The 24,901-nt window shown below is 37.4% G+C and overlaps 1 protein-coding gene across 5 annotated transcripts in view; it reads left to right on the top strand.

Moving 5' to 3' along the window:
- Window positions 1–24,901, top strand: part of abr (ABR activator of RhoGEF and GTPase) — a 270,755-nt gene that overhangs the window by 184,939 nt on the left and 60,915 nt on the right. For all 5 annotated transcript variants that reach the window (XM_079608306.1, XM_079608307.1, XM_079608308.1 and 2 more), the window contains 6 exons: window positions 5,120–5,242; window positions 5,422–5,497; window positions 6,098–6,202; window positions 11,238–11,312; window positions 19,578–19,675; window positions 19,769–19,900. In XM_079608306.1, coding sequence (XP_079464432.1) covers window positions 5,120–5,242; window positions 5,422–5,497; window positions 6,098–6,202; window positions 11,238–11,312; window positions 19,578–19,675; window positions 19,769–19,900 — 609 coding nt within the window. The remainder of the gene's footprint in view (window positions 1–5,119; window positions 5,243–5,421; window positions 5,498–6,097; window positions 6,203–11,237; window positions 11,313–19,577; window positions 19,676–19,768; window positions 19,901–24,901) is intronic.

Raw genomic sequence — 24,901 nt, 5'->3', positions numbered from 1 at the left:
ATGGTAATCTATAAATCGCTCGTATAGGAACTGTTGTGAGATGCACACAGATTGACTTTCGATTGCATGTGAAAAGATGGATGCTAAAGTTTGAGCTGACTCAAAAATGTACTCTTATACAACAACTTTTCCTCTTCTCAACATGGACTGCGTGTTCCCGGGGGCGGGGTTTATGTATATTTTAGGCTTGCTGATGTCACTAAACCCGGAGGAATGTTGTGTAGTCCCTACCAGCCGTTTGTTGTAGTCCTTTTCTTTAAAAGCAAATATCTTCCTTTGCTTTGAACTTTGAGCGTTGTAACTTTGCAGATGTTGTTTATGCTCATACAGCAACATTTCACACTAACTAAAGTTAGAAAAGTGAAATCATACTTTACCAGCCCTTTAATTGTTGACGAGGGCTTAAAGTGAAAAAACGCCTTATAATTTAGTTGTGTTATTAACCTAGTTTTGGAAAATGGTGGCACTGGAGACTAAAGGGTTCCTGATAGTTTCACACCTTATTCTTCACCTTAATTGTAAAAAGTCTTTTGCTGTTAATATCTTTTTTTAATAACTTGTTGTTGTGAACCTGCTGTGCCAATGACCAAAATTCATAGTAGTTATTAAGATTGATGTTTTGGAATTGGTAAAATACGCTTAAAAACAAAAATATGAGAATATCGACTTGTCTAATAATTATGCACTGACTGTAGTGGCCAAAAGTGATTTCCAGCCAAGGAAAATTGACATCTTAACCCTTTATTCAAATGTTATTTTATATGCTTGTACATTTTGTAAAAAAAATATTTTTAATAACGCAATAAAACATGGCAAATTATGGCTTTTTTTTCCTTTTTTTTGGCAGGTTGTCATACAACAAAATTATGTATAACGCATGCAAAAAAAAGAAAAAAAGGTTAGAACCTGAACACGCAACACCATTCTCTGTCTTAATTAATTAACAATCTGTTTCTAACTGTTAAATAAAAAAATAAAGTAAACGGTATATGAAAAAGTATTAAACACTCTAAGAAAAATGGTTCTAAACAGTACCAAATTAGGGTTCTTCGGCTTGTAACAATAGAAAAAGAAAAAAAAAACTATAGCAGAACCATTTTTATAAGGTTCCATGAAGAACCATGCTTTGAAAGTGCTATATGTAAGGAATAATTGACGACAGGCCGTTGAATTATTAGAAAAATAATGCACACCCGAGGTGGTAATGCGGTCACGACGCGAAGCGGAGTGGCCGTTACATCTCGGGTGTGCATTATTTTTCTAATAATTCAACGGCCTGAAGTCAATTATTCCGCTTATACTACAGTTACCACACATCGAAATATTGTTCAGATGATGTATTTCAAGACGTTTGTAAAGTTTTTGTCATTAAAACGCTCTTGTATGTAGGACTAATTCCTTGCGCATCTAAACCCATGCTCCGTTGCTAATTACAAAACGGCATTTTAGAGTTAGTAACGGGGGTTTGAGCCGCTGATAGCAGAGTAATGCTGGACACACTTAACGACTAGAAACATTCTCTGACTGTGAATGCAGCAGATTTTAAACACCGCTGTGAACACCGACTGAACGCGCTGAACACGCGTGTATGATCAGTCATAAGTATCAAATTACATTCATAACCGGCCTTACAGTAAGTGTGTCCCCGGCTTTATGCAGTTATTAATGCGTTTTATTTTTGCATTGGCATTGGATGTGGTGTGATTGCCGAATTGAGTTATCTTTCGGACGATGGTCTTGCGTTTGAAAATGGTTTGATATCACATTAAATGCGCACATAGGAATTGATTAGCCAAACCTACTTAAATCACTGTTAAAGTATAAAAATAAATAAAAAGATTTTGACTTCAATTGCTATAATTTGTTGTCTGGGCAACAATAAACATCTTTACATGTCGTCACTCAGCTGTGTTCAATAAGTTCTCAACCTAATTATCAGTGTTTTCCTAAAGGTCGTGTCAGACTCAGAAAAAGCATTGTTTTTTGGGCCTCTGTTTGTAATTAGGGAGAAAGTGGATTTTGTTTACTGATTTTTGGCTTTGCCAAAGCAATTGCCGTGATGCTACAGTTCACATTTAGATTGATCCTAGACAGCCCACTTCCTTTATTCAGGTGAGGTCACCACAGGACAGTGAGGCAGTCCCTCACATGCAGAGAGTGTGTCAGAGGTGACACCCTGACTCTTAGCCTCTGTAACATGGCTGACTCCACTGTATGAACGGATTTGTTTATGCTAGCTGGCAATTAGAGAATCTAACGAGTTCCCCTCTAAGAGCGCTCACTTCTGGGATTGTCGGATCTTCTCATCTTGGATTTCCTTCAGCTCAGAGCGATTACTGCACCATGTAGTCCTGTAGTCCATAACATTAGATATAATATAACATCAGCACATTAACGACTGAGCAGTGGATATCTGGAGTCTTTAATTAGCTGTGGAAGCCTGATAACGTAATTTCCACTTAAGCTCATATACACACATTGGGCCCTATTTTAACGATCTGAAACGCAAGTATCAAACGCGAAACGCAAGTAACTTTGAGGGCGTATCCTGGGCGCTGTTGCTATTATACCGGTGGGATAAATGACTCTTGCGCCCGACGCAAATCTAAAATGTGTTGGTCTGAAGTAGCTTCATTATTCATAGGTGTGGTTTGGGCGTAACGTGCAATAAACCAATCAGAGCGTCCTCTCACATTCCCTTTAAGAGCAGGCGCGCTTGTTCCATGGCGGATTGCTATTATAACGGCGGATTTGCCAGGCGTACGCAAGGAGCGGTTCACAGCCGAGGAGACCGACGTTCTCGTCAGGGCCGTAAAAGACAGAGAAGTGACATTGTATGGGGATGTGAGAAACCCACCTAAATAAGCTTCGGTTAAACAGGCGTATAATAATAATTTCGGTAAATGTATAAGCTAGCTTTATGCCTTTTTTTTTTTCACATCTTCATGGACACAACAATGATTTCCCTCGTGTGTTAATATTTTTCCTTGTAATAATGTATGATTTGCAAAAATGAAAACTGCTGCGTCTGTTTAGATTAGAGAATCAAAGTGTATGCGCGTTGTTCACATCCTACATAATGGCCAAGCTTGCGCCCTTAAAATAGCATATGACTATCGCGCAACGCGCCACTGTCTTTAGACTAGGTTTTTCCTGGTCAGTGGTGGAATTGTTTTCTAAAACTGCAAAATAGCACCAGGGAACTTTTGCTCTGGAACACCGCCTCCTCTCTTCGCTAAACCGCCCCCGGGAGCGCAAGTTCAATCCCTAATTTACCGATGTGCGTCTGTGGAGTCGGCTGTGCGCGGGTGCAAAATAGGAATGATACATGCGTCGTGTACAAAGTCAATTGCGCTGGGTGCAAGATTGGGCCCATTGAGGTGATGATAGCATCGGCCATAATGGAAACTATTATGAATACTATTACTACTATTTTTTTATTTAGAACATAAGATAGCATTTCCAGAATATCAGTGAGATTGCAAAAGTGATATTGATTTTGTACAACATTTCAATAAAGTTAATATTAAGTGACATAATATTGTCTGTTTTTGCTTTATTTCTCCAATGAAAATAGTTCCAAACAAAGCCACAGCAAAAGAGTGGCTTTGTCTCTGAGCAACACACTGTGGTGTTTCATTTCTGAACGATTCGGTTCAGTGATTTAATGACCCATGCATGCATAAGTCAGTAAGCACTTGCTTTGTTACTGAATGAATCAGCTGAGCGAATGCTTCGACTCACTTTAAGAGAGTAGGACTGTTTTAGAAATCTCCCCTAAACCCTTTGGGCACTATTTGAGGGAACAGTCATTTGTAGTGGTGTCCGAAACCACCTGATCGTTATCCTGTGCACTCATTCAATTCCATAATGCATCACAATAATAAGTGTACAATCGATTTACACTCAATGCCTAGAGAATACCCATAATGCACTGTCAGGGTCACGCCAAATACATTTCTGCGTCTCGGCAGATGACACTCACAACTAAATCAACCATCCATCCATTTTCCAAACCGCTTGTCTAATGTGGGTATAGCATAATATTATAGAGGTATAAATTCCTTTTAAATTGATTATTAAATTGTTTAATTAAATTGAATAATTATTCATTTTTTTATATAATTTATATGTTCCTGTGTCATGTTTGATTTTTTTTATTTTTTTTTATTAATGTTATGTTATTTTTTTATAGCATTTTTTTTAAATTACATTTATTTTTTATTTCAGGTTTAGTTTATTTCCACTTAGTATTTTTGGTGCTTTAACTTAAAGTTTAGGATATTTGCCAAGGCAACATTTATAATTTTCCTTTAGTGTATGTTTTTCATCTAATAAGGTTTTATACTTACTGTAGTTTCCAGGACTGAGATCTTTTCATTGCTACTGGAGCTGCCAGTTTGCTGACTTTCAAATGATTATTAAACCGCAAGCACAAACTATGCAAATGCGACAAAAGGGGTTTGTGATAAGGTTTTTTTTTTTTTTTTTTTTTTTTTTTTGACCCCAAGATTCAACTAATCTCTTTAGCATTAGGACAATTTAGACTCACATCCTCTCCATGCAGATTCGTAACATCTTTAGTTGATTGGATCTTCTTAATTATTGCTCTGATGCTGGAAATGGGAATTTTCAATGCTTTAACTATTTTCTTACAGCCACTTTCTATTTTGTGAAGCTCACCAATCTTTTGCTGCACATCAGAACTGTATTCTTTGGTTTTACTCATTGTGATGGATGATTAAGGGAGTTTGGCCTGTGTTTCCTCATATTTATACTACTGTGAAACAAGAAGTCATTGCTATACAATTGCATGTTCCAGAAGTCATTGCTATACAATTGCATGTTCCAGGCCAATGTGTTTTGGAGAAAAATAATGTGATTTACCCCCCCCCCCCCCCCCCCCCCCACACACACACACACACTTTCAATTATTTTACTTTAATGAAAGGTTAGATTTTTTCAACAAAATTTTTTATTAAAGATCAAAGGGATACACAATGCTGATTTATTTTTACAGCCATCTTTGACCATATTTACCAGGGGTGCCAATAATTCTGACCACAACTGTAAGTGCATGTTTAATGTACTAATATCAGATTGATTTGTGTGTGAACAGAAAGCACAGAAAGGTCAGACTCGTAACGTGGATCGTCTAAGGAAGAAGATGAATGAGCAGGAGTCGTGTCTGCTGTTACACTCCCCCACCATCCCATTCCGCATCCACAACAAACATGGCAAGGTACCGCATCGCACAGCCATCTGATTTACAACACCGTTATTTGTGAAAAGATATCTTTTTAACACTTGTTACACATGACGCATACATGTTTTCTGTTTAAATGTTGTGCTTCTGTTGTTTATAGCTTTCCAATAGGGGGAGCCATTGTTATTCTACTCACTGTCTCTTTCTCTCTCCAGAGCTACCTGTTCCTGCTGTCCTCAGATTATGAGAGGTCAGAATGGAGGGAAAGCATTCAGAAACTGATGAAGAAAGGTAAGAAAACGTGTTATTCTCCCTTACAATATCAAATCATCATTACAAAATTACACAATCCATAATTTCTGTATTAGCCTCGCTCTCTAAGGTTTAACACTATTTAAAACTAATAGGTCCACTATATGGCAAATTTAGCAAGAAGGTAGCAAGATGATTTAATTATAATTATTTACAATAGGTTATAATTCAATTCAATTCAGTTCCTGCAATCCTACATTTTTCTGTGTTCACAAAGCTGTTTACTTTTTTGATAATTAGTCTTTAAAAAAAAAAAAAAAAAAAAAAGAACACCAGAAAGACCAGTTGCACATAGTAATCTTTTATATATAGATATATAAATATATTTTTTGGTTTTTTTGTTTTCTGTAGCTTTAGTTCCATTTTACTTTATTTCCATTTACTTTACCGGTAGTCATTTTAGTGCTTTAACTGTAGAGCTCTTAACTTTAGAGCTCACTGTGTGTGTGTGTGTGTGTGTGTGTGTGTGTGTGTGTGTGTGTGTGTGTGTGTGTGTGTGTGTGTGTGTGTGTGTGTGTGTGTGTGTGTGTGTGTGTGTGTGTGTGTGTGTGTGTGTGTGTGTGTGTGTGTGTGTTTTAGACCTGCAGGCATGTGTGTTGAGTTCAGTAGAGCTGCAAGTATTAACCGGCTCCTGCTTCAAACTGAGAACTGTCCACAACATTCCCGTCACCAGCACCAAAGATGGTAAGTGACACATATGTTCAAGTTTTTTCCGTCTGCTCTCTGATATAGTTATATCTAGAGGGGTCAAATGTAAATGCTGTCTGAATCTGGGGAGACTAGGGTCAAATATGTCAGTGAAATCAAATCAATTTCAGTTTATATCAGATGTCCAGAAATACATAGTTTACAATAGTTTTTCATACAGCTCATTGGTCTTTGACTTGAGGAGAACTTCAGTACAAAGCTTACTCTCCATTACAGTGTTTCTTTCCCTTTTGTTTCCAGTTAAATGCCTTCAGCTCCTCATCCCAATAGTTTTTATTTATACTCACTACCCCATTTTCTTCATTCCTCTCTTTCTCTTTCCATCACAGTGCAAAAGTCCAAATGGGATTTTCAGAAATCTAGGTTACAGTCTGGTTCTACTGATAACCTGTGCAATGTAGAGGCTGCTACATTGGCAGGCCAGGGCAGAGTTTCTGAACTTGGCTGTTTGTATTTGTGTGGACTTTTTTCCCTGATTTGGATGACATTAAAGCCATCTGTCCAGCGTCTCCCACATACAACCCCACTTAGCAGAGCTGGAGTTAGTCACTATCAAAAGGACAACACTTCTTAAGTGTTGCTGTACACATACTCCAAACCTCTCGTTTTGAATTATTAGTGGTTGGAGATAGATTGAAACATATTAATGCATTTAGCCATGAATTGCATTAAACCTCTTCTAAAACCTGCTTATCCCATTACTGTAACGCAAAACCTCAAGTCAAATTTATTTATATAGCTCTTCAGAATACACATTGTTTCAAAGCAGCTTAATGGAAATTCATGTTGTTAATGTTCATAACATATTAATATCAGACATTTGAGATTTGCTAATAGTATATATTGCCTTATTTGAGTGTATTGTCTGTGTATGCGAATAAAGTTGGAAATAATAAATCCAACTTTATATATAGAGCTGTATTATAATACAATTTAAATTTGTGCGACGATATAAACAATCATGCACCCAAGATTTGATAAATATATATAGTATATTTTGCTTAATGTGAGTATACTGTATATGCAGGTAAAGTAATATATATATATATATCCAGCTTTTAATATATTGCTGGGTGAAAAGTAAGGGATAATGTACATCCAGCCAGTTGTTATTGCAGAATAAACCCCGACAGGGTGACCAGGGCTATCAGGTCTTACATCACACTGAAGGGATTTATTTTATTCTGTGATAACAACTGGCTGGATGTACATGATCCCACTTATTATACGGCTACTTGCCGTTTATGTTTGTTGCAAAATGGCAGCAGCTGCATTTGCGCGAAACAGGAGAGTGAATTTATACCCGGATGACATAACTAAATAATTGTACGCAGAATATTGATCTGTATTGATGAGTTTTTATATTTTATTAGCTCACCAAACGCAAAACTTCCACAAAAGAAAAACCATTCCTAGCAATCGAATAGTGCTGACTTCAGTTACTCGAATGAGCCTGTGTTATCCGTTTTTACTGGTTGTTATCGGTGAATAACATACCGCTGGGTGGCGCGATTGACTAATCAGAATCAAGTATTTCACAGAGGCGTGTAATAATATAGTTTACATTCTTCGATGATTCAACAATGAAGCAATGGAGATTTGCTATATAGTACATACCACTTAATGCATACCACTCAAGCGTTTTGTTTCTTTCAATAAATAATTACATTATTACTAATAATCAGATTAAAATAATTTGATTGATGTATTTATTCTTTACTACTTTTATTCTGAATTCTTATAAATTTATTTTATTTATTATCTATTTTTATTTTTTATCAATACTCTGACCACACTGCAACATTAAATAAATAAATAAAATATTGATTTGAGAGGAGAATGCTGTGGTTGAGCCATTAGAATCAAATATATATTATTTAACTTGAAGAACATCTACAGAAGCACAAGCCACTGTGGATTTAAAGCAAAACTAAATGTGTTTACTGTATGCGTGACACAGAACCCCCTCTGATCATCCTCTGAACCCCACAACATCCCTCCTGCTACGAAATTTAAGATGCAGGGAATGAGGTGAAATAAGGAGCATCTGGTGAAGGAATGTAACCCCTGCCACATACATACCCCCATGAACCCCATATACACTCACAAATACTCTCTTTCCTCTGGATACCAGTAGTTTGAGCTGACAAATCAGGACTGTAAGAAGTGTTTGTCTTCATTATGTTAGGAACGGTGACACTGGGAGCTCTTAAAAGGAGGGAACCGTAATTAAATGATGGCCGGCTGTTGTTCAGTGCTTGAGCTTAGATCATAAAAAGTCCTAGTTATTGCTTTGATGTATCAGAAATGGACTGGTTAAATGTGGGTTCATGAAACGCTATGCTTTCGGGATGCTTGTTGTGAATTTAAATGAATTTAGGATGTGATGTACCAACACTAAAATTAATTAAGAGGCTTTCAAGATCTCTTTATGTTGGAATGTTTTTAAACATTTGTTGCTTTTTACTCTTTACTATTTAAAGGAATTTACTAATTAAAGGAAGTGGAATTGATTACATAAAAGTTCAGTAGCGAATACATTATAAAATTAGTCTTGACAAACTTTTCTTTTATTGTCTTAATTACTTTCAAAAAATGTCATTTCATTTTAATTTAATAAATAGTATGATTAGAATTGCATTTCTACATCCTGTTTGCTCTATTACCTATATTACATTTCAGATTCAAGAATTGACAGTAAAATCCAAGAAACCAAGTGGTGCACAACTATGTTTTACTGGAAAGGCCACTTCACACTGCACAGACAGACGGCAACCAACACAGATTACAGTATGACAGTTTTCAGACATTCCTCGACCCGGCAAATGCTGATCGAACACGTTCAATCGGTGAAAACAAGCATCGACTAACACCAACAGATGGTAACACACTAATCTGACAAAACCAGACACACTGTGTCTGTTGTTATTGGTCGAAGTCTGTCGGTTTAGTGTGAATTGTCCATAAAAGACATTATCAATGAGGGTGCAAATTTGAACCCTAATTGCAAATAAGATACATTTTTGACAATGCACTTATGAAGGTCAATGGGGTCAAAGTTTACACAGTCTGAAATTTACAACCGCATTCACAACTCAGAGTCTGGGAAACAATGTAGGTGACACATCATTTTACTAGATTGTTCTCCCAAAAATGAAGAGTAGGGTTGGGTACTGAAACACGGTGCCAATAGGGAACCGGTTCCAACGTAAACGGTAGTAACGAGACCGAATAAGAACGAAAATTTCGATGCTTGATTTCGGTGCCTGACTTTTTTTACCGCCCCCCTGTAAAACATATGTCACTGTCTTCACTCGGACGCGCGCTTCAATCCGTTGTGGAGACTCTATTCGTTCCGGTGAAATCACAAAATATAATGCACACAAATGTGTCCCTGCTTGATATACAACCCCTGATTAGCATAATTGGTTTTGATTAGAAAAAAAAAAACTGTACGAATGCGGATTAGAACCCAGAAACTCTGACACGCTTGACGAAAGTTCAAGTTCAGCAGGCTGCCAGTGTCTCTATAGCACGCAGTGTGTTTATCGTGCAATGTATACACGAAAATTAGTTTTTACGTGCATATGATACGCAGTTTCTGTAATTCTACCTAAACGTATAATACACACGCACCCCACACCACTACTAAACCTACCCTAACCAACCCATGCGTATCCTATGCACGTAAAAACTCATTTTTCGCGTATAAATTATGCTTCTGCTTCTCACGCGACACTCCTGCTTGGCGCTCACTCGCTGCTCCTGCTCCCAGTGTGAATGCACTCATTGGTTAACATGCACGGCACGCCGAAAGAAATTTGCTGGAAAGTTGACTCATCTTTAAAGGTAGATGAGGGGTTTGTGTAGGAAAGGTGTTTCAAAACAGCATTGACTTTTTCTTTAAGGTGAGTGAGTTTAATCAAACTGAATGATGAGATTACATTTGATTCTTACTTTTGGACTGGATTATGATCGCATGTCCACAAACACCATCAGGTCCATGATTGTTTACACTCTCTTGTGTTGTTCTGATGAGGCGGTGTAGGTTCAAAGAGCTTCTCTGCTAGTTCACTTACTGCTAAATAAATGTAGAGAAAGAGAGACTGCAACTTGAGCACTGCCACCCACTGCTTCTAATATTGATACAATAAGCCTCTCTCTCTCTCTCTGAGAGAGAGAGAGAGAGAGATTCGGTCAAGGCCACCCTGAAGTGATGACTGGTTCTGTGATCCTGGAGACCCCTCATGTGTAGTATGTTTCCTGTCAGGACAAGAGCCTTTAAGTCCATAAGAATCCTTACATTTTCTGGGGTTTATCATAAATAGTGTTTTCATTAATCATGTTTTTTTTAATCCACTTCACATAACTCTTAAACTCTTTTGGTATGGAAATCCAGACTCACGGTTTTAGTTAAGGCAGCTGTAGACTCTGTTATGTGACACTGTTTTCATTTTCTCTGACATCTGCATTCTTTCCACCAGCACTAATTTACAGAGTTCTTCATCAGTGTTTCCAGTGCAGACCAGCCTAAGTCAGGGGGCTGTGACACTTGACTTGATCTGATCTTTATGTAATAGATCTTGCAACTCGTGCATGACATCACAATTATAAAAGCACTGCCCTTCGAAACTTTTAGTCAGTCATATTTCTAGTCAATCTGACTTTACATTACTGACTGATTGGCTTTTTCAGTACTGATAACAATGCTTGTCAGATAGCCTGCTACCTGCTATTCTATTACCAGTCCAGCAGAGAAATAGATCACACAGACAGGAGATATACTATTATTACTATCAATCACCAGCTGCTCAAGTTCTTACTGATGAGCACAGAGAAGGAAACTGAGATTACTAGATGCTAGTGCTTTGGAATACACCAGGTGTCATCTTTCCCTTTGAGAACTGTTGTTTTCGAAGATGACTAAAGCAAGGAGTTGCACACTTCATGAATTCACTCATTTCCCTCTCAGACACACATACACTTACTGAGTGTTTCTTGTTTCTTCCAGATGAAGAATCTCCTGGTCTGTATGGCTTCCTGCATGTGATCGTCCATAAAGCCATGGGCTTGAAAGAATCTGCCAGTAAGTTAAAGTGTCTTGTCCATTTTACATGGCTTTAGCAGACTGTGTGTTTTGCTTTTTTCTATTGTGTTGCTGTGTAGAATGTAAGACTAGAACAAACATTTATCCTGCATAATGAATCAATAATGTCAATTTCAGTTTCTTAAAAAAAAAAACATTATTAAAAACCTACCTTCGATGTTTTAAAGGATTTAATTTTAATAATTTGAATAATAGGTCATTTAAATAGTTAATAAAATAAGAGTATAGTTAGCTTTATAAATCAGCATTTCCCAAACTTGTCCCACACTTTGTATTTGTTTTATTATGCCGAGAACAGAGGAAGAGGTTTACTGAGAAACTACAAATTTTTTAATGTCTTCACATAAGATGACCTTTCCATCATTTAGCTGTAAACACTATTGCGTTTAACTGTAATAATAATTAGTTACATTTATATATAACTTTTCTGGGTACTTAAAGCACTTTACATAGAAGGGGGAATCTCCTCAACCACCACCAATGTGCAGCATCCAACTGGGTGATGCGACGGCTGCCATATTGTGCCAGAACGCCCACCACACACCAGCTTATTGGTGGAGAGGACACAGAGTGATAGAGCCAATCAGTGTATGGGGATGATTCGAAGGCCATGATGCACAGAGGCCAATGGGCAAATTTGGCCAGGATGCCGGGGTTACACCCCTTCTCTTTTTCAAAAGACATCATGGGATTTTTAATGACCATAGTGAGTCAGGACCCTCGGTACACACCCAGGTACTCAACCCTGCTTAGCTTCAGAACAAAACAAATCAAAAAGAACAATCGTGGAATTAGAATGATATAAATTGGAGGAAGGTCGTCATCTGACAAATCTATCTGAAGGATTTGTGAGATATCGTTAACTTGTAGAGCCTCTTATTGTATTATCAACTCAAGGAAGACACAAGTGAAATAAAAGGGTTTTATTAACAAAAGGATAGACACGAGTAACTAATAACTACTGAATGGATAAAGTGCAAAACAAAGATTGATAAATGCAAGTGACTGAGTCAGATGTTACTATGGCAGTTACAAGTTATCTTATGGAAAGATAAACTGTAGTTCCTCTGGAAGTAATAAGGTAAGCCTTATTTTGAATTCAACAAATAAATCAAGAGATTATTTGTTATCTGACATCAGCAATGCAAAATCTAATGCAAATTAGATAATCGTATTTACTGACATACACTAATGCCAAGGTCTCTGGAAAGAGGTTTGGTAAAGTGATGTTTACGTTCTGCCTGGTGACGCGCTGAGTCCGAGCGGCGACGTCTTCCACTTGCTGAGCTGGGCCACGTTGCAGTGGGATAAAAGGAGTTGGAATCCATTTCACAGCGGATACCAACGCAAAATACTTGTGGACGTTGAACTTCTGGAGCACAGAGAATGTCCTTATTATGGAACACGCAGATGTAGGATCCTTGAAGAGAAGATTCTGAAGTCCGTACAGAAGATCCGGGCAATCTGGAACACAGATCTGGAGGATCTCTGAAGATATCTCTATATAAATGAAAAACAAAGAGAAGATTCTGAAGTTGGTGCAGAAGATCTTGAAAATGGGGGCGCTAAGATTGTGGTCGTTGTCTCTGTTGCTGTTTTCAAACTTCCCAAACTCACTTCTTGCAGAACTTCTTAGTTTCTCTCTTTAGAGCGTCAGAGTCTTGAGAGAGCAACTTCACAACTCCACAGAGTTGCACATAGAGCTTAGCACATCTTGGAACTGGAACCTTGAACCAGAACCACTCTTTGTCTTAGACAGAACCTTTTTAAACTCTCCTAAGACGGATTTGCAAATTGGCAGCTTTCAGATTCAGCGTTTGATTGGCTGATGCTGTCAGAGGTGGCCACCGTATTGGCCCCTCTTTGGCATGAGGTTCATTTGCATAGCTTAAAGCTCACGTTTAGAACAATGTCTTTAAAGTTTTTCTTATGCATAATTCACTGTCAAAACCTATTCCAGATTAACCTAGACATTGTGCTGAAAACATAAAGAACAAACATCATTGGGTAATATTTAACTTTAACCCATGCATTGATGTATACCTTAATAGGTAAGTTTGTATATTTTGCATGTACACAAACAACACTCATTGAGTGCCTTAGCTGTGCATACAAGTGAGGCACACTATATCTAGCTGGTAACCTCCCACACTAACTTTAGCTCCTTCCCCACCAGAGAGGTCACATCAATAGTTTCTACATTGTTTTTAATTCGGTTGTCGTTCGCAATGCTTCATGGATTGTAGTTCTTTTCCCTCATTACATCTGTTAAGTACATGGTCTTGTACCTTTGTCTTTTTGTCAGATTTTCGAAGACCTTTTTGCTTCAAATCAAAGTTTCTAATGTTGTGATTCACCTTGTAGCTGGCTGGTTTGGTTCTTTCCGTATATGACTTTAAGATGAAGACATTTTAAAAATATCTTTGGGGAAGAAGGAATTGGAAAATACTTCTGGAACCTAGGCCGCTGAAAAAGTGGGCCAGAACTCGACCTTCCGTTTCAATCCACACCTGCTGAATTAAACATGCATGTAATTAGATCATGTCACTTTTATTCAATAATATAATAATATCTTAACTTCCTTTACTGTTTAAAGTGTTTAGCATTGTCTATTGTCTCACACAATAATTTTTTATTTGTTTTAATCTTAATAATTGTATTCAAATTTCCTGTTTTACTAGCAAATACACTTCATTATGCAAGTAAAATGAGTTATGAACACAGTTTCATGTTTATTGTAAATCAAGCAGACAAAGGCCTCTCCAAAAGATGAAATAAGTACACTGTGGGCGTTGATTCTTGCACATGGAAACTCCTGTTACATAAGTTTCTTCTTAGTATAGAAGAAAGTGGCAGAGATGAGTCTGTATCTGAAAACTCTCCAATCTCAAATCCAGTCGGCTCCATCACACAAGACAAATTACTAGATGTATTGAGTGTAAAAAAAAAAAAAAAAAACTCATAACACAAGTCAGCACTGTGGTCACCATGGCTGCCAGGCCATAATTGGATCATTTGTCCTGTGGGTGTTTCACTCATGAATATTTGCATATATATTTACACATTATGTCTCTTTGCTTTATAAGGTCAGGGCTTGAATGAAATCGTGTCTATGTAAAGTATGCTAATGTGAATTTGCATAATGGACACATATGGCCAGCAGATTCTGTAGATCAGCTCAGCTCAGATAATAATCAGACGTCTGTTTTAAAGCCACCATTGAATCACACAATGTACTTCCTCAAGACTGATTCAAAAGAGCCATTGTGTAAGATAGTTTTGAAGTTTTTGTGGTGTTGTGGTCGTCATGAATATGACACTGAGAGCAAATGTGTTTTTCAGAAGGATATGCAGGTGTTTGAATGTCTTTTTATACCTGGATGTACTTTCTCAGACTCAGTCGCTGATTGAATCCTCCTTTTGGAGTCTTATTAAAGGCCTTCATCCTCTCTGACAGGAAACGCAACCAAATCCTCGCTCTGGGCCATTAATGTGAACTGGGTCATTGACATTGGCCTCCTGATACAAAGAGTTTTAGAGGGTAAATACTGACCCAGAATAGAGTAAATGACTTATCTTTGCCTTTCTGCAAGTTTACAAGCTCTATTTCTTTTGTTTTAATGGTATCTCCATCTTATCATTTGCATAAACTTTTAGGAAACTGGAGTAATGGATGCAGCCAGATGATGCAGTATCTCCCTCTGATTATGGCACTTCCCATTTACCATTGTGTGGGGCAACCAACATTTGGGTTCAATTTAAAACCCTAAACAGTTACACTCTTTGCATAATACAGAACCATCAGTGGTTATTGTCTTTCTACATATGCACCAAAGTGCCAAACCTCTTAACCCTGAGATTATTTATTCATCACTTTTTTATCTAATGGAACCTTTTAATGACAACCTCTTGAAGAAGCTTCTCATTGAGCTTTTTGCTATAGACAAACCTCACATGGCGAGTCAAAAGCATGGCTGAAGGAATGATGGTACACTATATCAGTCTTTAAGAGTCCACTTTTATGCCTGAACTGAACCCTTTTAAAATCACTGCACGGAACCACCACTGTGTGGTCACTCAGTGGTCACCATTTGCAAACTTGAGCACCTTCCCTTGCCAATCGTTTCCATTTTTTTTTTAAATCCTGATTCATGTTTCTTGGATATTTATATGTTTTTATAAATACATTTCCTGTTCTCTGAAAACTAGGTTTCTGTGCCTAGTGCTACTAAAAACTAAAGCCTCATCTGACCATGAGGAGAGATATAGCTGCCCTTATTTCATGTTTTTAGTATTGAGAGCGAGGCCAGTAGGGCTGCAGGAAATGGGCCATTCGTGGAGTAAAGGATGGTTCTAACGGTAAAGGTCTTTTCATTTAGGAATTCAGTAGAATTAAGTAGAATTAACCATTGAATAAAAGTATTGTTTTTCATGCTGCTAAGAGGACCAGTGGCCAATTACACGCTACAAAGTTTTGGAAATTACATCTACACATAAATGTAGGATTCACTCTCAAAATTGCAATCAACAGTGATACTTGCACGGGACAAAAATATGGTATGTCAAAAGAGATACGCGCAATGTAGGCTAAATGCAGACTAATAGATTGCTAGAAAAATATTCTTATTACCGGTAATATATATTTCAAATTCTATTCTAATTATTTGTAAAAGTAATGTCTCACTGTTCATTGCCATTGCTATATCAGCACATTACTAGAAAACCCTCACTTGTTTCACATACATTGATTCCATTCTTAACCTAAAGTCCAAGTAAATGTTAAATTGGCTGGTAAAATTGAAAAAAAAAAATATTTTTTTTTTAAACTAGCAACTAAAGTTTAGGTTAATGTTTAATTGTCCATCTGATTAATAAAAAACGTATGACTCTTCAAAACAACTGCAAACAACTAATGAATTGTGATTCAGCAACGTTATTTTATTTTTTATGATGCATAAATCTTAATTTTAACAAAGAAAAGTAATATAGAGAGATGCATGTGTAACAACAATAATGTGCATAGTTCTGATCTACTGACATAATATAACTTAGTTTCTATTAATATTGAAGGCTATATGCTTAATATGTAACTTAATATGTTTGACACATTTTGTATCGGGTGTCCCTGCTCCATGCCTCTATCGGCTAACGTCGACTTCACACTGGCAGTTGAAATCAGATCCGATACGTCTTCGAACCGACCGGAAGTTATTCATTTCCTATGGAGATACGCAGGCCGCATGCGAATGGTTCTGAACCGGGTCTGAACGAGTGCGGTGCGAAAAAAATCGTGTCAGCTGGTCATCCGGATGCGTAAATTATTTTTTACTCTTGCGAAAGGCTACGGACTGTTCCTATCCGACAATTCCAGCGGAAGTTAGCGTTGCTATGGTACTGATAAACAAACCTGAATTCTTAACTTTTAATAAAATAAATAATGATTTTATAACGATAAGTTTTTATCGGTGTGGTACGACGTCCACTGGTGGCGTATTACGGAGCTGATTTCAACTGCCAGTGTGAAGGGATACATCCCTGCTATAATACATTTTAATTTAATTTCAATTAACATGCAATTAAGTGTCCAGAAACATTACATTCAGTTCACACTTAAATATATTATTTTAAAGTATATTATATTCATAATAAGTACTCTTTTTAAAAGTATTCTAAAGTGTACTTATTTTGCACTAGGGGCAGATTGTTTCCACCATGAATTGACCCCAAATCAAAAAGCCAGTCTCAAAGAAACCCCTGAAATTCCCACTGATACCATTGTGGTGTCATCTCATGAAAACAATCATTCTGGCCATGTGCTGAATGCACTGCACCTTTATTCTGTGCCAATAAAGCTGGTTTGTTTGCATGCTCATACAGTTTCATTATAAAGAAACACACCCACCCCATATTTATTAACATACACATTACACACCAGACTATCAATTACCAGTGGCCTAATTAACTACATACTCATGTTTAAGCAATACTCACAAGCCCCAGGGTGTGTTTTGAAGCCGACTGCATCTGTCTGACACCACGTCCATGCTAATTGAACATCACCTCATTTCTCTCCTGTCTCAACAATACACCCCACGCATTGCAGAGATCAGAGGTCAAGGCGTGCTGTAATCCATCAAGCTGTCAGTGGGCCACACACTATAGCGATGTGATAAAGTTCAATTGCTATTAGAGATGTGTGTGTGTACATAGGGATTTTGCACTGGAGGAATGTCTACATAGTTCCTATAACTTTGGCAGTAATATGCGCTTTTTGGTGTGTTTTGGAAGAAACTGGAGGATCTGGGAATGATTTTAGTTATAGGAATGCCTTTTTTGGTGGGGTGGGGGGGGGGTGTGTGTGTGTCTAAATTAGCTCCTTCAGAATAGCGTCTAACCCAGCACAGTAGGAGCTATCAGTGACATAAGTGTATGTTGATTGACCGAACCTATGCCAAAACACAGGCACCCGCCATTTTTAAAAAGCCATGTAAACCCACAGTTTTACCCCACAAACTAACACAAATGTACAAAAAGCCAATGTTTACTCCATTTATCTGCCACCTTTGTCTGTGGCGTTGTTATTTTCTCAGCATCCATGATATGTAGCACTGCAAGTTGTCCTAGGAGATTTCTTCTCTTAGTCCTCCTCTTTAATCTTATAAGATTTTCAAAATATGAGAGACCACAAACATGATGATAAGAAATCATAGATTTAACCGTTTTGTTCCACCTGTCCTCCTGGTACTTCACACGCAGGCGCAGAACAAGCGTGCTAGTTGACAGTCGCCTGTAGTCCTTTCGGTGGGTTCTATCACAGATTTTTTCCTTGACGCGAGGCGACAGCACATTCGGCTTTCATCAGTGCTAGTTCTTTGCCGTCGGTTTGGTGTGTACCTACCTTTAGACACATAGATAAGACAAATGCTGTGTTCACTGGTGGTTGTCCCACCAACCTTGTGTGCCTGTTCCTTTGTCCTTGTGTGCCTATTCCGCCAAAAGACTCTGAGAGGGGTTAATGCACTGTATTGTGTGCCAGTATTGACACATATGGATGCTTTTCATAATATACGGTAGACCAGTAGGGTAGAAAAATCTTTCAAGGTTTTAAGTGCTGACACCATGTCTACGTGGTGAACCATGAGAATTTAAAGCTACAGCTACCTATGCTTTGATTAATAAACACAAAGTAATTAATCATACGGAGACTGTAATTTTTTACAATTATGAAATTAAAGTGCTAAATTAATATAAACATATTTATGAAAGCAATAAACCCTGAGAGGCTGTACATTACAATGATTGTACCATGGGGTGTTTTTCATATTTTGATGCCTAAAACCCCCTAAACTGTCTCAAAATCTATTGTGCATGGACTTATTGTGTTTATTAATAGCAATATACTGTGATAAAAGTTACACTACTGTTCAAAAGGTAGGGGTCAATAAGATTTTTAATCTTGTTTTTTAAGAAGTCTCTTATACTCACCATGGCTGCATTTTATTTGCATATTAGTATAAAAAATACTAGTAATGCAGTGAAATATTATTACAATTTAATATATATATATATATTTATTGGATATAAAATGTAATTTATTCATGTGATTGCTGATTTTCAACAGCCATTACTCAGTCACATCATTCTAATATGTTGATTTGCTGCTCAAGAAACATTTCTTATTATTATCCACGTTGAACACAGTTATGCTGCTTAATAGTTTTTTGGAAACTGTGATGCATATTTTTCAAGATACTTTGATGAATAGAAAGTTCAAAAGAACAGCATTTATGTGAAATAGAAATCATTATAATAATTTCAATGTCTCTTTTAATCAGTTTAATGCATCCTTGCTGTACAAAAGTATTAATTTCTTTAAAAAATGTGTTTTAGTAGTATTAGTAATGTATTAGTAATTTTAGTATAAAATGTAAATAAAAATAAACATATATGACACTATACATTATATAATATGATATAAAATAAAATAAAATTAATATAAAATTATTTATAATATTTTTTGTAAAAAATCAAATGAAATAATATATATAATTCTCCTGCCAAGTTATATAGACTGTTACTCTTACTGTACGGCTGTTTATGGGTATCAAATCTCGGACCTCAAATAATATAGAATTCAATTGTTTTGTTTTTGCAGGTGTATGTAACAACAGATTTCGAATTACCTTTTTTATTAATTGTTTTTTTTTTTCTCATGAGGTCATTATTATTGTGTTCTCTCTGTAGATATGTACTGTACGCTGGAGGTAGACTCTTTCGGTTACTTCGTCAGTAAGGCCAAAACACGCGTGTTCAGGGACACAACAGAACCAACGTGGAACGAGGTGAGCTTTGTCATGTCATGATAATAAATAAGATTCACCTGACCAATTATTACCATCATTTATCTGTCAATTAATGTATTTGTTCTCCTACAGGAGTTTGAAATAGAGCTGGAGGGCTCTCAGTGTCTGCGGATCCTGTGCTACGAGAAGTGTTACGACAAATCAAAGATCAATAAGGACGATAATGAGATTGTGGACAAGATCATGGGCAAGGGCCAAGTACAGGTAGGACAAACAGACAAACACATTGTTAAACACTCAGGTCTGAGTAAGACTCCGCCAGACTGGTTTAGACCACAAAAGGACATTGTGGTGGTTTCCTGATGTGAGTCATTTCTATTGTTGTCTGGTTTTAGCGTGTGCTCTGCAGATGGTGTGTTGTGGTGCTTTATTTTTGACATTTGCAGCTTTACTGCCTGAGAACCCATGGCTTACATTTCTTCTTCCTCACATACATGGGAAATGCCCCAATTAAACTTAAGTGAGTATGTATGTGTTGAGATCAGTGTGTTCACATGTGTTTTGCGGTATGCAGCTGACATTAGAAATCGTCATAGAATTCCTTTCAAGATTCATTTTTGAGCAGATCCATGACAAAAAAGTTTGGAAACATGCCCTTTTTATTTTACTGGAATAAAGCCTTCATTGATCTTCATTGTTGTGGCAACACTTTGACGACGCTGATGCTACTTTTTTTACTGTCATTATCAAGCCATTTGTCCTGTTTTGCTAAGCTTTATGCTTATACCTCAGTCAAATTCTTCTTCTTAATGTATTACATTCTTCTTTTATATCTGGGACAGCTTATGGTGGGGGGGTGGGGGGGGGGGGGACTAAAAATGAGGTGGATTTAATTCCACAGGAGGTTTGTTTCTGTTTTCTGTTTGTGTTATTCTCTTGGGATCATAGCCAGAGGTGAATTAACAGCAAAAGAGATGATTTTGTTTTTTACAGAGAATGTGGTGTGTATGTCACTCCCATTAGTATGTAGATATACACGTTACCACCACAAGCTAAACGCACACACAGCATTACTTCTATATATAGAATATGGGTATGCATATGGGTGCAAACAAACTCCATAGAATGAGGGTAAAAAAGGCATTTAGGAAATTAGTGGCTTTTTGTTCTAATAATTTACCATAATAAAATGACTTTTATTCCCCATATAAAGTATCTAAGGAACAGGTGCCGTATTCACAAAGAATTTTATCTTACCACTAGGAGTACTCCTAAATCGCACTAAAATATTTTAGCTAGGAGTGTTCTCTTAAAAGTTATTCACAACGCCTTTCAGACCTACTCTTAGTGAGGAAAAATGACAACTCCTAAACTAAGAGTGAGTCTTCGTTGCTATGGATGACGTCAATTATCATGCACGAGCTTCCTCGCAATGATCACGGTGATTGGTTGTTAGACAGGGCCATCATGCGAACCATAACACAGACGCACCAAATCATGGAATTACGACATCTAAATATGTCTGTGTCCTACAAAAAATAATAATAATAATGTCATCGAAATGCATATATAATGAAATGTTTGTGCAGGCCCCAGTGAAGTGTAATTCTAAAAAGGCAGAGAGAGAGAGAGAGAAAAGTTGTAAATTAAAATAAATCAAGGTAGCCTAATACCCTAATGAAAACCGCTACTTGCCTAATAATGAAAAATGACACTTGCATTAACACTTGTTTGGTTAATTGACATCCTATTAGCCTTAATAGACTACTTAAAGCAAGGAAATGTTGCTCCTATTTAAGTAATGTAATAGTTGAATGACGGTGGATTATGAACTCGCCAAAACGGAAAACAAAGCCCAACTGGACGAAGGATCAGTTACTGCTGCTGGCCCAGTTGGTGCTGAAAAAATATATATATAAGAAAAGGGAAATTCGGCACTGGGATACATACAACATCGAGAATTGTGAAGTTATCTTCGAACACAATCTGGGTATTGATGGTGGGTTTTCTTTCTATTCACAAACACGTCCTCATCCTGACGTGGTGCAATTATTTTAATATGTGTCGATCCATCTATAGCAGCGACCACTCCGGGCACACCGGCAATATCCATAAAGCTGGCTTTGTTTCTTTGGAGTTGGCGAATGTCCAAAAGAAAAACTTATGAACTGTCGAATAATATGGGGTCTACAGAGTGCATTGATGGTTTGGTGGATATTTACCGATGGCTGGGATATCGCTAGATCGTCGGCATTACACAATTGCATTTTCCCCGTTGCCAGGTAGCGAAGTGTTATCAAACATTTCAATTCGGCACTGATTGGGTTGTTGCGATTAGTTGGCGCTGTTATTGCATCCCTCACAAGATCCACAACAATCAGTATTCCCTCACGGTTAAGGTGGTATCTTTGTAATAACTCCGTGTCATTGACTGTCTCCAACACACTGTGTCGCGCGGCGATTTTAAGATCCTTTGTGAATAGGTCTTAGTGAGTTAGGATTCCTCTCGACTTCTTTTAAGCTGTCCCAGACTTAGGTGCTACTTTTAGGGCTAAAATGCTTCGTTAATTACTCTTAGTGAAAAAAAATGAGGAGTCCTAAAGTTAGGAGTGACACGCCCATTATTTTTAGGAGTTGCTCCTAAATTCGCCAGTTAGGAGCTACTTTTAGCCTTAAAATTCTTTGTGAATACGGCCCCAGATGTTTAAAAGCATTGAATATTATTATGGTACTAGCAAAAACAAAATGGGGTGCTGATTGCACAGTTCTTTTGCGGCTATATAGACTGCTGGTTCGTTCCTGGCTGGATTATGGAAGCATAGTTTATAACTCTGCTAGAAAATCATATTTGCCAATGCTAGTTCACCATCAAGGATTGAGACTTGCCTTAGAAGCCTTCAGTACCTCAAATGTGTGTAGTGTGAATGAAATTTGGATGTATTACATCAGCCAGGTTGTCACTGTCAGTTCTGTAGCTTTCCTGCCATTCATTTTATTATTTTAAATAAAACTCTTCTACTGTGGCCTCATAGAACAGAAAAGTGTCCATCGGATGCACACTTCATAATCTCGCTGGAAGTAGTAAGTCACCCAGGTATTTTTTGCCTGCTGTTTTATAAAAACTTTGAATTCAGTCATACTACTCTGTAGTGTTAAATTCTTTAACAAAAATTATGATGATAAAATGTTCATCAACAAAAAAAAATTCCTGACTAAAACGAGACGATGACAAGACAACTTCAACATCATTAAACAATAATTGTTACTATATCAACTTGCAATATTGTTGACGAAAAAAGATTAGATTAAAATATAGTTCAAAATATCTTACCGTTGCTCTTAAAGATACAGATCTCCGTGTGGACGCTGAGGTTTGTTGTCCTCCTGATGGGCTTTAGCTTTGCGAAAGCCTGGTTGGCCTTGCTGATTCTTGTGGTGATTTCCCTTGTGCATTCTCCATCTGTGGCGACCCTGCTGCCCAGGTACATGAACTCGTCCTGTTCTTGCAGAGGCTGGTCGTTGATGTTGATTGGGTCACCCACTCTGGTATTCTTCCTCAGCACTTGAGTCTTCCCCGTGTTAACTCGAAGACCTATAGTGCTTGCTGTCTGTGCCAACTGTTGTGTCTTCTGTTGGATATCCTGGTGTCTGCTTGCCAGCATTCCAATGTCGTCGACATAATCCAGGTCATCCAGTATTGAGGTTAGCGTCCACTGTATTCCTTGTCTCCTGCCCTCTGTGGTGCGGCACATGATCCAGTCAATGGCCAGTGAGAAGAGGATTTGCGAGAGGATACAACCTTGCTTCACTCCGGTTTTCACCTTGAATGGTTCAGTGAGCTGATTGTTGTGCATGACTCTACACTCAAAATTTTCGTACAGGGATTTGATGACGTTGACAAGTTTCTGGGGGATATCCATCGTATGCACACTTCAGAATCTCGCCGAAAGAAGTATGAGTATAAATACTTTGGTGAGTACTGGGAATTCGGACATACTACTCTTGTCACATACTGTTTTTCGCATTCTATATAGTGGGGAAGTATACGATTTCGAATGCAGCCTGTTTTAACCAGTCTCTACAAGCTTTCATGGTTGCGGTTGCCAGATGTCAATTGTTTAAATGCCCCATATCAAAGCTTTCCTGTTAGAAGGATACATTTTCTCCCCCATGTCTTACTTAATCTTTGATAGCGTGATCACATACTGTAGCGCAGCTACAAAGGATGACAAAAAAAAACGGATGCTTCGTTAATTGCATTAAATATTTTTAATGTGTTAAACTGAAGAAGAAAAAAAACGTCAAATTAACGCGTTAATTTTGATAGCTCTAGTTGAAACAAATGAATGTTTGCAGCGAGATTCACGGTGTTTCATAAACTGTAGATTTACTGTGTAGGCCTAACCTATGTTATGTTTTTGGTCCCATGAGAAAAACGGCTTACAAATCATGCTTGGTGTTTTTTCTGAAAATGTAGAAAGTGCTCTGTGATGGGTAGGTTTAGGATTAGGAGATATAATATACAGTTTGTACAGTATTAAAATCATTGTTTACCCATAAAACGCGTGCTTGCGTGTGTGCGTGCGCACACCAAACAACCATCTTATGTTCTCTAGTAATAGAAAACAAGTCAAGAATGCTCAAGAAAAGAAAACAAGTGAGAAGGCACAGCTGCTCTTACAAAGGTGCACTTCACACTCACCCTTTAGTAGTGACCTATGGCCTACTTAACTCTCTCCTTGTGTAAAGTATATATTTTTGTTTGGCAAATAAAATATATATTTGATTGGTTGGCCTTCTAGTAGTTAATACCTTCCTTCCTGGACAGGAAGACAAGCCACTTCTGAAACTAAAGTCACTCCTTTCTATACATGTGAGAGGCCTTGTTCATATTTAAGTGAGTTTAAAGAGTGTGTTGAAACTGGTGGTGAGAAGAGACTTTGTGCAGCATACAGTTTGGTACTGAAGCTTTTTTAGATTATTTTGAGAGGTTATAACTGAGATATTCCAGTAATATTACTGTCCATGTGTAACCATGAAACTTTACACAGCTGTACTCTGGGAAATATACATCACTCAGAGAGAATGAGATACTATTATGACTTCGTCAGGTTTAATTCAAGTCAAACTGTACATGACTGCTAGCCTTATCACATCCCTCTAATGTGATTATGGAACTGTGTAGTAATAAAATATAGAACCATTTTAGTTTAGATTTGCTGTGTGTTTGCACCAAAAAGTATAATCAGCATCAAGTGTCTTTAA

Source organism: Phoxinus phoxinus (genome assembly GCF_949152265.1).
Source record: "Phoxinus phoxinus genome assembly, chromosome: 3".
NCBI classification, from domain to species: Eukaryota; Metazoa; Chordata; class Actinopteri; order Cypriniformes; family Leuciscidae; genus Phoxinus; species Phoxinus phoxinus.
Note: the sequence above shows the minus strand (reverse complement) of the source record. Positions and strands in the feature narration are given on the sequence as shown.